General features: G+C 29.0%; 2 protein-coding genes across 6 annotated transcripts in view; both read right to left on the bottom strand.

Moving 5' to 3' along the window:
* Positions 1-34: 34 nt before the first annotated feature.
* Positions 35-11,115, bottom strand: LOC109856562 (uncharacterized protein PF11_0213-like). Of its 5 annotated transcripts, none has more exons than XM_020431964.1 (16): positions 10,528-11,115; positions 9,231-10,411; positions 7,822-8,007; positions 6,756-7,736; positions 6,463-6,637; positions 6,063-6,131; positions 5,801-5,869; positions 5,568-5,636; positions 5,060-5,405; positions 4,093-4,900; positions 3,668-3,919; positions 2,672-2,890; positions 2,190-2,375; positions 1,853-2,070; positions 1,495-1,650; positions 35-1,334 (listed from the first exon to the last, which is right to left on the bottom strand). In XM_020431964.1, the coding sequence occupies exons 2-16, from the start codon at positions 10,141-10,143 to the stop codon at positions 1,140-1,142; spliced, it is 4,842 nt and encodes a 1,613-aa protein (XP_020287553.1). In that variant the 5' UTR covers positions 10,144-10,411; positions 10,528-11,115; the 3' UTR covers positions 35-1,139. The 5 variants fall into 5 exon arrangements, with proteins under 5 accessions (XP_020287553.1, XP_020287552.1, XP_020287555.1 ...); XM_020431963.1 differs by having other exon boundaries at positions 7,822-8,151; XM_020431966.1 differs by lacking the exon at positions 2,672-2,890 and having other exon boundaries at positions 7,822-8,151; positions 10,528-11,114.
* Positions 11,116-11,525: 410 nt separating this feature from the next.
* LOC109856563 (dentin sialophosphoprotein-like) overlaps positions 11,526-15,489 on the bottom strand; it is a 6,702-nt gene continuing 2,738 nt past the window's right edge. Inside the window, exons 5-6 of the mRNA XM_020431968.1 lie at positions 12,538-15,306; positions 11,526-12,134 (exon numbers count right to left, since the gene is read on the bottom strand). Of these exons, the coding sequence (XP_020287557.1) occupies positions 11,811-12,134; positions 12,538-15,306 (3,093 nt within the window). The 3' untranslated portion in view covers positions 11,526-11,810. The remainder of the gene's footprint in view (positions 12,135-12,537; positions 15,307-15,489) is intronic.

Here is a 15,489-nt window from a genome sequence, read left to right on the forward strand (position 1 = left end):
ACAGCTGTGATTGTAAATTTTTAATAATATTTAAATGTGTATTTAATGCAAACTTCTGAACTTATACAACTATTCTTACTGTTGTATTACACTGGTCAATTTCCTTATTGCTATAAATATAATTATGCATAATAGTTTTACCAGCTTGAGAGTCTCGGATACTCATTACAACTATATTAAATTATGACATTAGTAGCAAGAAATTACGAATTTTTGTCAATTTATTTTAAAATAATTTTTATATTAATTTTTACATATAATATAGTTAATCGAAAGCATAAAGTGATAAAATTCAACTTTCTTTTTGATGTTTACCGGAGAGATTAATATATAAAAAAATATATATTTTTTAATCTTGATCACTTGCCATAACAATTTCTGCTACAAAAAAACACAGTATACTCAAATTTAATTATACGTGCATTTATCATCGCAGAATAAAAGAGAAGAGAATTTTCGGCAAAGTTTGCCAAGTTATGCTTTTGAATGTCATTGGCGGTAAACAACACAATAAATAAATAAAAATATTCAATGTGTTAATTGCATGACAAAAATTTAAATCTAATTTCTTGTTTCCATTGTTATAATTCAGTATTGCTGCAATGAATACTCAAGAACTTTAAATTCATCATTTATCAGTTTATATATTATGCACATATTATGTATAAAACAAATATGTTGACAGAATAAATCAAATACTGTAGATTAAAATGTGTGTATGTTATGTTGTAATACATTTAACGTTTCTCTATGTATAATAATAAAAAATTAATTATTAAATTTACCATGGTCTACATGTAACTGTAAATCTGTCTGTTTATAATTAAAAAAATAGAAATTAATAGAGAAAGTTGTGTCTCCGTAACATATAAAAATTATACATGAATTATACATTAATAATAAAGTTGTGTTTTTACAACAAAATTATAACACAATTATACATGAATTAATATATCAAAGCAATAAACAGAACAAAAATCAAACTTATAAAAAAAAGAAAATACAAATACAAAATTATTAAAAAATCCAAAAATTTAGAGAAATTTAATGATAGATCGCAAGAAAATCTTACCGTAATAATAATACTTTGGAATATTATAAACTTCCATTATATAATTAACCAAATGTAACAAATGTCTTTAACTACAATACATTGCTTTTAAATGATCTATAAGACTTTTACTTTGAATCCTACATATTCTTCGATCTCTACATGACTGTAACAATAAAGGAGGCTCAAATCGTTTCGTTAAGACATTTTTAATTAAACTCTTTGCATTTGTATATATTATGTTATGATAATGTCTGGCGTAGTGAAAATTCGAAGATTTAATCTGTAAAACAATAGAATAACATATAAGACACGCGATATAAAAAGATGGAACACAGAAAAAAGATACTATAATTATTTACATATACTATAAGATAAAGATAAAATATTCTAATCTAGCGCGAACATCTCAAAAAAATATTATATTTATAGTGAGCGCTTACCTCTAAAATAAGAAATACTTTGACTTGAGAAAATTTAGCAAATTCAGCTGCATGTCCCAAATCTAACAAGAGATCTTTCAACAATTGTAAAATTATTATATATATTTCTTCTTCTGTTAGATCAGTATTTAAAATAATACTTGTAATTGGCCAAAACTATAAGCAAACATGTAAGCACATAGAAAAATGTATGAAATATTAAAATGTTACAAAAAGAGATTTGTTCATATTTTGCATGAACAAATAATTTTTATATAGATTACTCAATAAATTAATTCATATGTGCATATGTATACATACAACATACATATGTATATAAATTTTGCATGAATTTATAAATAAAAAAAAGTAATTTTACCTGCAGTCTTGAATAAACGCCAATGTTTTTTGCATAATTATATATCTGTCGACCTAAAGCTTCGTCATTGTTTATTACTGTTGATAGTAAAGCACGGCATGTTGTTGCATGTAATGCAAAAGTATATTTAAGTGTTAAGATACTTATTTCTCTAAGTAATATCGTATCCTTTTTTGATAAAGATAATATTATCAATTTGTCCACATAACGAGATAAATCTAAAAAAGGAAAGACAGTGTTTATAATTAGAAAGTAGTTAGTAATTAGTAACAGTAATTTAGTGTTTATTAGTTTTTAAGTATAATCATGTAATTTATATACAACTTCCACTTTTTACCTATAGGATAATATTGACTACTTTGATCTACAATCAAAAATCGAAAAAGAAAGAAGGCATGTTCTATATATTCATTACAAAGCAGTAAGTCCAGCAGAATATATATTATTTTGTTTCTGATATCCTCATCATTAACAATGCTTTTAACATACCATCTACTACGGCTCGTACTTAAAATATTATGGGCTGAAACAATTAACATAATAAAAGCAAAGAAAGTAAATAACACTAACAAGAAAAAAAAACAAAGAAAAAATGTCAATATTATTCGTCAATATTATAGAAACTGTGTGTATGTATATAATAATTTTTTAATAAATTAACAGCACGTTTTTAAAACTCGATATTTAAATATGGAAGAAATTTTTTTCTTTCTTTATTGTATAAATTAAATATCAAAACTTATTACTTGTTTGTACACTCATACACACACACACACACACATGTAGAAGAAAAATTAAGAATCTATAAAATAAACTTACTTTTTAGTAAGTTAAGTGCCTCTAGAGGATTTTTGTTAGCTAAATAAATCTCAGCTAATAGCAGATAAAATGCTGCATTAAAAGGAAAATCATATGTACTAAGTGAGTGAATCACTTGATGTGCAAGTTCCCATGCTTCCTCATCAATTAAACTAGCCACTACTGTTAATCCTAAGTCAAATATAAGTGTACCGAGATCGCCGAATACATCTCTTTGAACTGAAATGTGGACGGACATACAGATTAGGTGTGAGATTGTAAATAAAAAAATTATAAAAAGTTTATTTGTAATAATACTTTATTTTATTCTACTATTACAATCTAATGCATACAGGAAGTACTTCATAATGTGCATTTCGTAAATCATTCAGAGTTAATATATTAAGTAAAAAATGTTATTTTTTTATAATGTAAGAAGAAAGCAAAAACTACTCTAATAGTTTCAAATATATAAAATCACACACGTGTACATGTATCGTGTAAAAAAAAGAGCTAAAATTATATTAAATTGTGTATGCACATACACGTGTTGACACGTTCTATCAAATAATGAAATCTACTTCTAGAAAAAATAAAATTTTGTTGACTACTTCTCTTTGGGGCATAACTTTTATAAATGTACGCATTGACACTAATGAAGCACGCATTACAGCATCGAGATGTAAAGAAACAACGCGTGCCGAAATTACACATAAGCTTGTGTGCACTACCGTACAGAATCGTTTATATTTCTTCTTCCTTAAGATAAACTTATTAAAACGAAATGAGAGAAATATAAAACACATTTTCAAGCAAAAATGAAAAAAACTTGTATATTATAAACTGCTACATGTAAAAATATCGTAATCTAAAATTATTTGGTAAGTATTCTATTATAAAAATTAATTTTTTTTTTTTCTGTTTAATCTGCTTTATACTGTTTTATAAAATGTTGATAGTCGTCTTGGTTACACAAATGAAGGAATTTAATTAACTTGCCATTGTTTATTTCATTACCTGCACGTTGCAACAGGGTTTTCACGTGATTTTTGAACGAACGTCTTATTTCATTTCGCAGAATCTCACAGGTGTGATAGAAAATTTTATCTGTAACTTGTTTGTCTACATACAATTTTAAGATATCAATAATGTAATCGTAGTCTTTTTGATAAAATCCCATTTTCAATCTGTCTAAATCTAGATAAAACTTCCAGCAATGTTCATGATATCTAAAAACGGATCGAGGTTCAGGCAACCTGCAGTATGTTTCTACAAAAAAAAAAAAGTATGCATATAAGCAACAGCAATATGTACATTTCAAACTTCTCTGTAAAATATAACACACACAACACAAAAAACACAACACACATAAAACACACAACACACACACACGTATACATAATCATGCATGAAAATTAAATAAACTAGTACTCAATAATTACCAATAGGTTGTAACGCATAAGATTTATCTCTGTCATTGGTTTCACTTTTCTTCATTCCGGTTGTATCGGCATTGTTTGTAGGAGTAGCATCACAGAATGGGATATCAGATTCTAAGATATCTGCATGAACATCTGTAGATGGATCAGGAGAGGCAATAGTTTGCACATTGTTTCCACTTTTTCCAAAATATTGAGCTGACGTTTGAGCAACGCAGGTTGTAGGACTAGAATTTGTTCCATTTTTTTCAGCCAATAAACTTCTGAACTCTCTGAGTGTATTTTCATCCAATTGGGACACGAATGTAGGATCAAGTGTATTTAAAAACTTATCAATATCGTTAACGCTATCACTTCTCACTAACTGCCTATGTTTTATGCAATTAAATAATAATTGATAAATAATAAATTTATCTGCATTTATCGGCATTAGAGCAAAATATATAGTTCGCAAAGTATCCCAGTATTCACTAGGTCTTACAAGTTGTTTCACAACTTCTAGTATTTTATAAAGTTCATTTAATCTTTTAATAGGGATGTATGTAACAATACAATTTACGATTAGTTTTAATGACATTTTTCGATGACGAAATAATTCCAAAATTATTTTTTCAATATATTCAGGACCAAATGTAAAGTTATTATCATAAAACATGTGGAAGAATGTTAAAATCTGTTCAACTGTTAAGCGTTGTAAAAAGCGGAAGTAACATTCCTTTGAAAACTGAGTAAAGTTTTGGATTGCATATCGTATTATCTCCGCAACTGACTTGCTAGGTTTCTGTTCTATTGTCATAATAAGTCGTCTATCCTAAAAATACATATCACTCATTACATGTACGATATATATGTTACAATAAATAAGTGTATACATATTATATTATGTTACAATAAATAAGTGTATACATATTATATTACGATTAATAAATGTAGGTGTGCAATTAATGTATGGTTGGTGCATATAACTTACATCGTGGCTATATCTGCACTTATTTTGTATATAACAAACATTTTTTCTTAAGAACATATAGCAATATCCATGAAAAACTTTAGCTTCATTTGGTAATAATGATTTTGTTTTATTTGTATATGAAGCTTGCTGTTGCTGTATAGTAGATATTTTTTCCGTTTTATTCAATCCATTTAATTTTTCTATACTGTCAATTACATTGTTTGCATATTCCTTATTGAATTCCTGTGTGTTGTGTCTCAAAAAGTTATCAATACTATTATCACTCATTACATACTCATTAGAATATACGGATTTGTTTATAACAGATTTTTTTGTTTTGTGTTCTTCACGTACTGAATCTTTCCTATAAAAGTAATTACATTATCAGTTGTTATATAAAAATTATATTTTATAAAAGTATATATAATATATATAGAATATATATATGAAAATATAAAACTACTCCTTATTGAATTTATATGTTGGGTCTGAAAACGTTATCAAACTGTTATCATTCATTACATACTCATTAGAATGTACAGGTTTGTTTATAACAGATTTGTTTGTTTTGTTTTCTTCACGTACTAAATCGTTCCTATAAAAGTAATTACATTATCAGTTGTTACATAAAATATAGTTCATTAAAAAAAATATATATATATATACAATGTATATATATATATAACTAAAAATATTCTTTATTGAATTTATGTGTTGTGTCTCAAAAAGTTATCAAAACTGTTATCACTTATTACATACTTATTAAAATGTACAGGTTTGTTTATAACAGATTTGTTTGTTTTGTTTTCTTCACGTACTGAATCGTCCCTATAAAAGTAATTACATTATCAGTTGTTACATAAAATATAGTTCATTTAAAAAATATATATATATTATATATACAACAAAAAAATATATATATATACAACATATATACATATAACTGTAAAAATATTCTTTATTGAATTTATATGTGTTGTGTCTCAAAAAGTTATCAAAACTGTTATCACTTATTACATACTTATTAGAATATACAGGTTTGTTTATAACAGATTTGTTTGTTTTGTTTTCTTCACGTACTGAATCGTCCCTATAAAAATAATTACATTATCAGTTGTTACATAAAAATGATATTTTAGAATTTTATATACGTATAAAATAAGCTGTAAAAAACTTGCTAACATTTTGGAAAACATGTAATACACACGTTTTTATCATGAATAATATAATTATGTGTATATAAATTCTTTTAGATTGTTTCTAATATCAGATAATCAAATAAGTGTTCGAGTATATTTGTTGATGACAGTGAAATTCATGAGCAAAACCGCACGAACCTTTCTTGATTTTCTAATACAGTACAAACAGCAATATATTTGAATGTAAAATCGCTTCTTTGGTCACGTGATACATATACTTACTGGCTTTCATCAAATGTCTCATTTGCATAAAGAGAAATACAATCATCGTCGTCATTGTCATTATCATCATCGATATAATTATTCTTATAATTGTTGTCGGCGTCACTGTCGTTGAAAGTTTTCTTGTTGACATTATTCTCATCCTGTTTTTGTGTTTTAACGTTGTCACAAATATCTAGCAACATAATATTTATCTTTAATTAAATTACAAATTTGTATGTCTTCCGGTGTGTGTGTACTTGCCGAGTACAAACACATAAGTGAGTATTGTGAAATGGCTTTACTTGCATTACCTCGATTTTCATGAACAAATCCAATATTCGGTTCATCGTTAAAAGATGAGTTTATTTCACTTTCGCTATGTGTATTTGATACGTCATACTTATCATTTATTTCTAAGTTATTTATTGAAATGTTGCATGTATTATCTGCTCTTATCTGCTCAGATACTGATATGTTTTTCTCATTATACTTATACGTAACATTACTTTTGTTTTCCAGATTCTGCAATTGTCGCAATTTTCTTTTTTCTTCTAATATTTTACGCAAATCAATGTTATCAGTATCCAGAGGCGTGTTTCTATTCAGCTTAATTCGTTTGCTTTTCGAATCTTTAAAGTTATCTTCCAACCCGGGATATTCGGTTTGTGTTATAGGTTTTTCTTTGTTAACAGATAGTGATCGATCAACTTCTTGGGTTTTATCTATATCTGTAAAATCTGAAGTATTCTTGTTTATTGTGCTACTTCTGAAAGTAAAATTATTGTTAATCTCTAAGGCAAGATTTGTTGTATTTAAAATATGTGATTTAATTTTTTCATGTTCTTTTTCTTTGATGACATTTGCAGCTTTCATCGCACTCTCATTAATGGGAGAAAATTCTTTTACATTATCATCATAATTATTTTTCTCCATAGAATCTTGTTCGCAATAATCATCTTCTATCATATATCTTTTTCTTTTTAACTGCACAGTTTGCATATTTTGTTTCGATAAAATTTTGTTTTCAGTAAATAATGATGTGGTATGCTCTATAACAGATACTTTTTTCTTATTAGACTTTCTTCTACATATTTCTGGAGAACTAGGTATAATATTATCAAAGTAATTAATCTTAGGGCTTGTTTCTGAAGTCTTGAATGTATTATATTCTACTGAAGATGTGTACTCATTATTTAAATTTGTTCTCATGTCTGTTTTAACATCGGTAACTGATGTATTCACAGAGCTTGAGGTTTTTCCTGAATCTATGTCACTTAAATTTGCGGATACATCTAAACAATTAAAAGCGTTTCATTTTTAAATTATTTTTATTATTAATAATATAATGTGACAAACATAATAATACTGTATACTTACTTCTCGTATATAAATTGACATCACTCCGCTGCAATTTTACTACACACTTTGTTGCCTTGACAATATCAATTGAAGATAATTTGTTATTAATACGAATGTTAGAAGTCATTGATAATTTTTTAGCAAAACCAGCAGAAAGTGAAGTTTTCTTATCCATATCATTCGTGTCAGTAGAACTCGTATTAACTAAATATAAATTGTTATAATATTGTTTTATTGGAATGCTACATTTTATTTGCATTGTGCTATTACAATCAAGAGAAGTTGGAAATGTCTTATTCAAATATTTTTTATCATTAGACATTGATTTGACTGACTTCTTATTCATATCTATAGACAAATAAAAGTATAACTACATATACACATAAAGTATAACATACAAACACACATAGACGTACAGAACATTATAAAAGTTAATACATAGGACAAAAGATAAATATAATAATAATAGATACAAAAGATAATACATATATACACAGAATAATACAACATGCTACAAAAAAAGCATAAATTTCACTATAAAACATCATAGTAGTTTTTATAGTAAGATAAACAAATTTTCAAGAAGCATATACTGATAAGAAAAATTAAAGACGATAATTTGTGACACTTTCTTTACATGTTCTATAGAAGATGCAATATTAGAATATCTTCTATCATTACTTCTGTTTATTCTCATATTAAACTAAATTTTAAAAATCAAGATTTTTGTCGATTATTAAGACTTGATAGTTTTTTGCTATTTTTCTATGATTTCAGTGTCACAAATGTGTATTTCAAGTATTTTACTAAACAATTACAAAATAAGACTTAAGTTTGCTAATTTAAGTTTGCATCTTATCATATATATGTTAGCGTCAAAACCCGAAGCAGTTTTAGGATTGATTGGTCAAAGCCCGAAAAATCTAACCTAACCTAACCCTAATCTTTTTTTCGGGTATTGACCAGTCAATCCTAAGACTGCCCGGACTTCGAGTTTTGACGCTAACATATATACTGTCCTGGAATATTCAGACTATGTATTACATAGTAAAACAATTTTTGAAGTTTATAAAAACACTATAAACACTTTGCTACCGACTAATATATATTATTACATTATAAAGTTCTAGAATTTACTGATAGCTATCAGTATTAAGAAATTATATAGATCTTCATTAATAGAAAGTAACAAACATGGTGCAAGTATAAAAAAATTAATAAATATATATTGTCTGAACATAATAAACTTACATCAAAACAAATCTATTATTTTTACTTTCATAATTTTATCATAACTTTGTATTTTTATGTATAAGCTTATGTTGTTTTTCTTATTTTTATTATCAGTATAGTCTAAATAAGACATACTTATGTATATGTGTACACACACATACACACACAAAATAAATACTATAAATAGAACTTACCATTTATTGTATTTATTGCATGATGTTCTCTTGTTTCATCAAAACTTGCTTTGCTCCATTGTTCTTGAGATAAACTTATACTATTGTTATGTTTCTTAGTCATTATCATTGTATTTGCATTATCACAGTTTGCATCAATAGAATCATCATAAGTTTGATCTGTATCTTCTTCATCCAAACTAACTGTACTTTTTTCTCTATACAGACTTACATTACTATCATATTTCTTATCTGCTCCACTCAATGTATTTTCATTACTATAATTTGTCTCATCTATTGATGTATAATTCCATATATAATTGTCCACTGTTTCTTCATCTACAGTTGTTGTATCTCTTTCTTTTTCAAATGTATTTGAAACAGTATCTTCTTCGCTTGTTATTGCAATTATCTCATTTGTATTATTATAGCTTGTGTCTATAGGAACATTGTGTACATTGACTATCTTTTCACTAGAACTAACTCTATTCTTTCTGTTTTCAGATGGTCTTATAACATTATCAGGTTTTTCTCTTATTGCAAGCACTTTATTTCCAATATAATTTATATCTGTAGATATATTATATGTATCATGTTTAACTATCTCTTTGGAACATTCATTTTCATACTCTTCTTTTCTTCTTTTACAACTAGATCTCTTATTTATTAAAACATTTTCTTTCTGTATACTTTTTTTTACTTTTTTATTTCTACTTTTTATATCAGGATGAACATTGTTGAAAGAATTGGACATGTAACTAGATGATACTTGCTTTAATTTTGTCTCTGCATTTTTCAATAAGTTTTGTTCATAAATTGATAGTAACTCAGTGTTTAAAACAATATCATCCAGCACAACCTTACATGGATGAAGCAGATTTAACACATTCAATTTGTTCTTATTTTCTTGTTCTGATTTTCTTCTGTATTTCATTTTGTACCACTTAATTGCAATGTATACAACTTGTTAAGTCAACAAACTACATATATGTATATAGTATATATTCACTGATATAACTTTTTAAAAATAGTTTCAAAATACCTCCTTTGGTTTTTACATTGATCTTTAATTTTTGTAACCTTAAAATATCTTTTTTGTTCAAACTTTCAAATAAAACTAAGAAACGTAATATATAACACAATATTTTGCTTGATTGTGAGACAAACTCTATAACAAACTCTTTGTGGCAGTGTGCATAAACCTAAATATTAAAAAATAAGAATTTCTTAACATATTCAAACCTGTACAAGATCATAATGAATTATGTATGTGCCAAATACATGCATACAATATTTTATATATTATATAAAAACTTACACAATATCTGTAACAAAGGCAAAAGTATACACAAACTTCTTTACCGTTATTCTACCACATATTTTTGGCATTTTTGTATAATTCTCTTATATTATGCACAAGCACATGATAACAGACGTCACACTTGTTATCTTCATCTCAAATCTTAACAGTTGTCCTCGAAAGTGTAACAGTCGCATATATATTTCTCAATCGGATATCGCGAATCTTTCATCTAAAACACATGTGCGCGCATTATAACGAAACGTACATCTAGAACCTGAGAAAGCCTAATGTGGCGTTTGCCGCCAAAAGTTTCAAGATAATATTTCGAGAATCGCAAGCGGAATGTCGATAGTTCACTGCACCAGCGTCCTCAGTTTGTTGGCTGTGTTTCAAGTACTGAAATACGATAGGAAGGGAGAAAGTCGCAAACTCGTGATGTCACTGGACAGCTTTTTCCTGTCCAATCAGAAGCGAGTCAGTGTGCTACGGTTGCGGTTCGTTTCGCGCGATTAGGAAGTGTTCCATTTAGCTCGTTCTACATTTATCGCAAGCGCAAACACAAGGTATAGATCTCGTAGAATTGACCAATCACGCTGGTCAATTAGCTGATTTAATCAATACGATTAGTCAATTCCACCAGACCTGTTCCTTGCGTTTGCGCTTGCGATCAATGTAGAATGGGCTTTAGGCCTCTCTCTGCACGGAGACGACCCCCAATAATAGAACTCAGACTGGCGTGTGGACTAGTCTTTATGGTCCCAAGAGCCATACTTGCACCAAACCAAACCAACCCCAATAATAGAGATTAACAGAGTTTTTGTCGCTTAAATAACAGAAAAGCAAACAAAAAGTGCATTTCTTCATAAAGACAGAAAAAGACAGACCAAGTCTAAACAAGTCATACAAATCGCTCTGTGACACTTGCAATAGATCATCACAATGTTACGCAAGTAGTCCTGCTCATCTTTTGCTTCTATATTGTCATTATATAGTAAAAATTACTTTTATTAATTTTTTTTAAATTAATGTTATTGTTATTTCGAGTTGCACGCGACGTGACAGTAATAATATTTTATGACGGAGATGTTTATGAGGCTTTCTTTTGCGGCAAAATAAATAATCATATTGAGAAATTGAACATATACATATTATCTATTGTGTAATATCTATCGTATATTTAAGTATATCGATATCGAGAGCGAATAATGTTGCACATGAAACATTTTAATATAAAGACTGTTATATTTTTTACCCCTTTATATATTAATACATATGGATCATAGTGTAGTCAAAATTTATTATACATAGTGATGCTTGTATTTTCTTCTATAGTTGCCATAAGGTAGCTTCCTACCAATGTAAAATGTTTCTTGATGGTCAATATACAATCCTTTAGAAAGACTATCTTTTTCTTTTTCAGGAAGTTGGCACATTGGAAAATACTTAGCATGTTCACAACGTCTTGAACTATTTGAATATGTCCATCCTTTTGGACATTTAACAAGATAACCTTCGAGAATACCCAACTTATTGCGTTTGCATTTATAATATGCATTTGAACAACATTTACAATAAGGGAAATGACCTTGGCTAGGACACATTCTTCTTGTGGAAGCATCCACCTGAAAGTAAGGTAACAAAATGGTTTTTAATAATTTAGAAAACTATATATACTTAGTTGATCTTTTAAATTATTGGTATATATTGAAAGGTTTTTTTAACAACTAAAACTAGACAAAATCAATTAAGCAAAATTAATTAAGCTATAAGAAATTTTACTTTGAAATCAATGCAGTAGTGTTATAAAGTGTGAAACAATATAAATTTTCTGGTATGTCTGTAAACATATATCATAACTTTTTATAGATCAACTTTTATATATGATAGGGAAAATAAACAAAAATGTAAAAGCCAGCAAATTTGCTGCACAAATAGATATAATAATATAATTTCTGAAAGTATGTATTATTCACTTTTACAAATATATGTAATGTTTACTTACAATTGTATGTAATATTTACTTACAAATGAATTGTGCTTATCACCACTTGATACATTAAACTTCTGACAGTTGGTATATCCATCCTGAACTTTGTGCATCTTTCCTTCCTTCACACACTGTATTCTTGTATCATCAAATATTGTATCTTCAGGACACTTCAACATGACAATCTTAGCATTTATATTCTTTGTCATAGTACACTGATAGAACAGATTGCAATATTTAGGGTGACGTCGAAAACCACTAGGACAAATAAGAAGTATTTGCTCTCCAGTTAACTTTCCAACAGGACAAGACAATTCAGATTGAGTCGTTGATAAAATCGGCAGTTCAGTAGCAGTTGGAAATTCGAGAGAATTTTTATCATCTTCAATGCTATTAATTTTTCCATCTCTTTCAGTCATATTTTCTTTCTTCTTGCATGATAATTTCTTAACAGCACTTTCAAAATTACAAATTATTTTGTCTTGATCCCATACAGTACCATGAGGACATACAAATTCTATTTTGTTGAACTGTTGTTGTCCCACTTTAACGCATCTGTAAAATTTCGTACAATTATTTGGATCAGGTAAGAAACCTTCAGCAGTACACGTAGAAACAGGTTCGTCTACTTCTTCTGTACTACTTGAAACTTCTATGCTTGAACTATCTATCATGTTTCCACAATCTGCCACACTCTCACTACTACTGCTACTACTACTTTTCCTATCTTTGCAGTTAGATTGCCCATCGTTCTCTCTATCTTCGCTACTTCCACTCTGTTTAGTACCTGATTGTTTCTCCATCGAAGATTCTAGCGTTTCATTATCTTCTCTGTTCTCCTTGCTTGTACTATCTTCTTTGCTATCTGACTGTTTCTCAGTCGAAGATTCTGGTGTTATTTTTCCATCCTCTTGGTTTTCTTGACTTATACTATTTTCTTTGCTATTTGACTGATTATCAGATTCTGACGTTTCACCACCATCCTTACCAATCTCCTTGCTCCTGCTATTATTATCTTCTTTGCTATTTGGTTGTTTCTCTGTCGGAGGTTCTAGCGTTGACTCACTTCTCTGTTCATCTTCTCTGTTCTCCTTGCTTTTGCTGTCTTCTTTACTATTTGGTTGTTTCTCAATTGGAGGTTCTCGTGTTACTTTACCATCCTCAACGGTCTCTTTGCTTTTATTATCTTCTTTGCTATCTAAGTGTTTTTCAGGCGGAGGTTCTTGCGAGGTACTACCATCTTCGTTCTCCTTACTGTTTTTATTATTTGGCTGTTTCTCAGTCGGCGATTTCACCGTTGTAGTACGACTTTTTCCATTTTCTTCACTGTCTTCTATGCTATCCGACTGTTTTTCATTTGGAAGGTCTGGTATTGCTCCACTATCTTCTCTATTCTCTTTGCTTTTCTTGTCTTCGTTGCTATCTGGCTGTTTATTAGTTGGAGGTTTTAGTGTAACATCATCATCTTCATTGGTTTCTTTACTTTTACTGTTTTCTTTGCTATCTGAGTGTTTTTCAGACGAATCTTCTTGCGATGCATCACTATTTTCTTTGTTCTCTTTGTTTGTGCTATCTTCTGTACTATCTGACTCTTTTTCTTTTGGAAATTCTTGTGATGCTCTACCATCTTTGTTTGTGCTATCTTCTGTACTATCTGACTCTTTCTCTTTTGGAGATTCTTGTGATGCTCCACCATCTTTTCCGTTCTCCTTGCTCTTGTTATCTGGTTGTTTCTCCGTCGGAGGTTTAGGTATTGGTTCATTATCTTCACTGTTCTTACTTTTATTGTTTTCTTCGTTATCTGTTTGGTTTTCAGACGGATGTTCCAGCGATGTATCTTCTCCATTCTCCTTACTTGTGCTATCTTCTGTGCTATCTGACTGTTTCTCTTTCGGGAGTTCTCCTGATGCTCCTCCATCTTCACTAATCTCCTTGCTTTTACTATCATTTTTGTCATTTGGTTGTTTCTCAGTTGAGAGACTTTCTTTACTGTTTTCGTTGCTTTTCTTGTCTTCTTTACTTTCATTTGGAAGATCTGGTATTGCTCTACTATCTTCGCTTTCTTTGCTCTCCTCTTTAGTATTTGGATGTTCTTTGGGAGGTTTTAATGTTACTTCACTGTCATCATTATTTTCTTTGCTTTTACTCTCTTCTGTGTCGTTTGACTGATTCTCACTTGAAGGTAGTTTTGCACCATTATCATCAATGTTTTCTTTGCTATCACTATCACTTTTAGTGGTTTCGTTGCTGTCTAAGTGTGGTGGTGATTTTGTGATTTCATTGTTCTCTTCGCTGCTGTTATCAGATTTATTGTTATTATTGTGTTTATTGTCGTTATCCTTATGGTTATCTTCGTTTTTCTCTTTATTTTTTGGAGTTGTGTTTTCCTTACTTTCTTCACTACTGCTACTACTGCTACTACTGCTGCTGCTGCTGCTGCTGCTTTGATTCTTATCTTTGTGTTTATGTTTTGTGTTTTCTTTGCTTTTATTTTTGTCTCTATGGTCTCCTTTGTCTTTGGAAGTATTTTTGTCTGCGTTCTCTTCACTGTTGCTATTGCTTTTGTTTGTATTTTCTTTGCTTTTGTTTTTATGTTTTCCTTTATCTTTGTGCTTTTCGTTGCTTTCTTCACTACTACTGCTGCTGCTACTGCTACTATTATTTTTATCTTTATGTTGGATTTCTTTGCTTTTGTTTTTGTGATTTCCTTTATCTTTGTGCTTTTCGTTGCTTTCTTCACTACTGCTGCTGCTACTGCCACTATTGTTTTTGTCTTTATGTTGGATTTCTTTGCTTTTGTTTTTGTGATTTCCTTTATCTTTGTGCTTTTCGTTACTTTCTTCACTACTGCTGCTGCTACTGCCACTATTATTTTTGTCTTTATGTTTATGTTGAATTTCTTTGCTTTTGTTTTTATGTTTTCCTTTATCTTTGTGTTTTTCGTGGCTTTCTTCACTACTGCTGCTGCTGCTGCCACTATTATTTTTGTC

The sequence above is a fragment of the Pseudomyrmex gracilis genome, unplaced genomic scaffold (assembly GCF_002006095.1).
Source record: "Pseudomyrmex gracilis isolate BER0280 unplaced genomic scaffold, ASM200609v1 scaffold_123, whole genome shotgun sequence".
Classification (NCBI taxonomy): Eukaryota; Metazoa; Arthropoda; class Insecta; order Hymenoptera; family Formicidae; genus Pseudomyrmex; species Pseudomyrmex gracilis.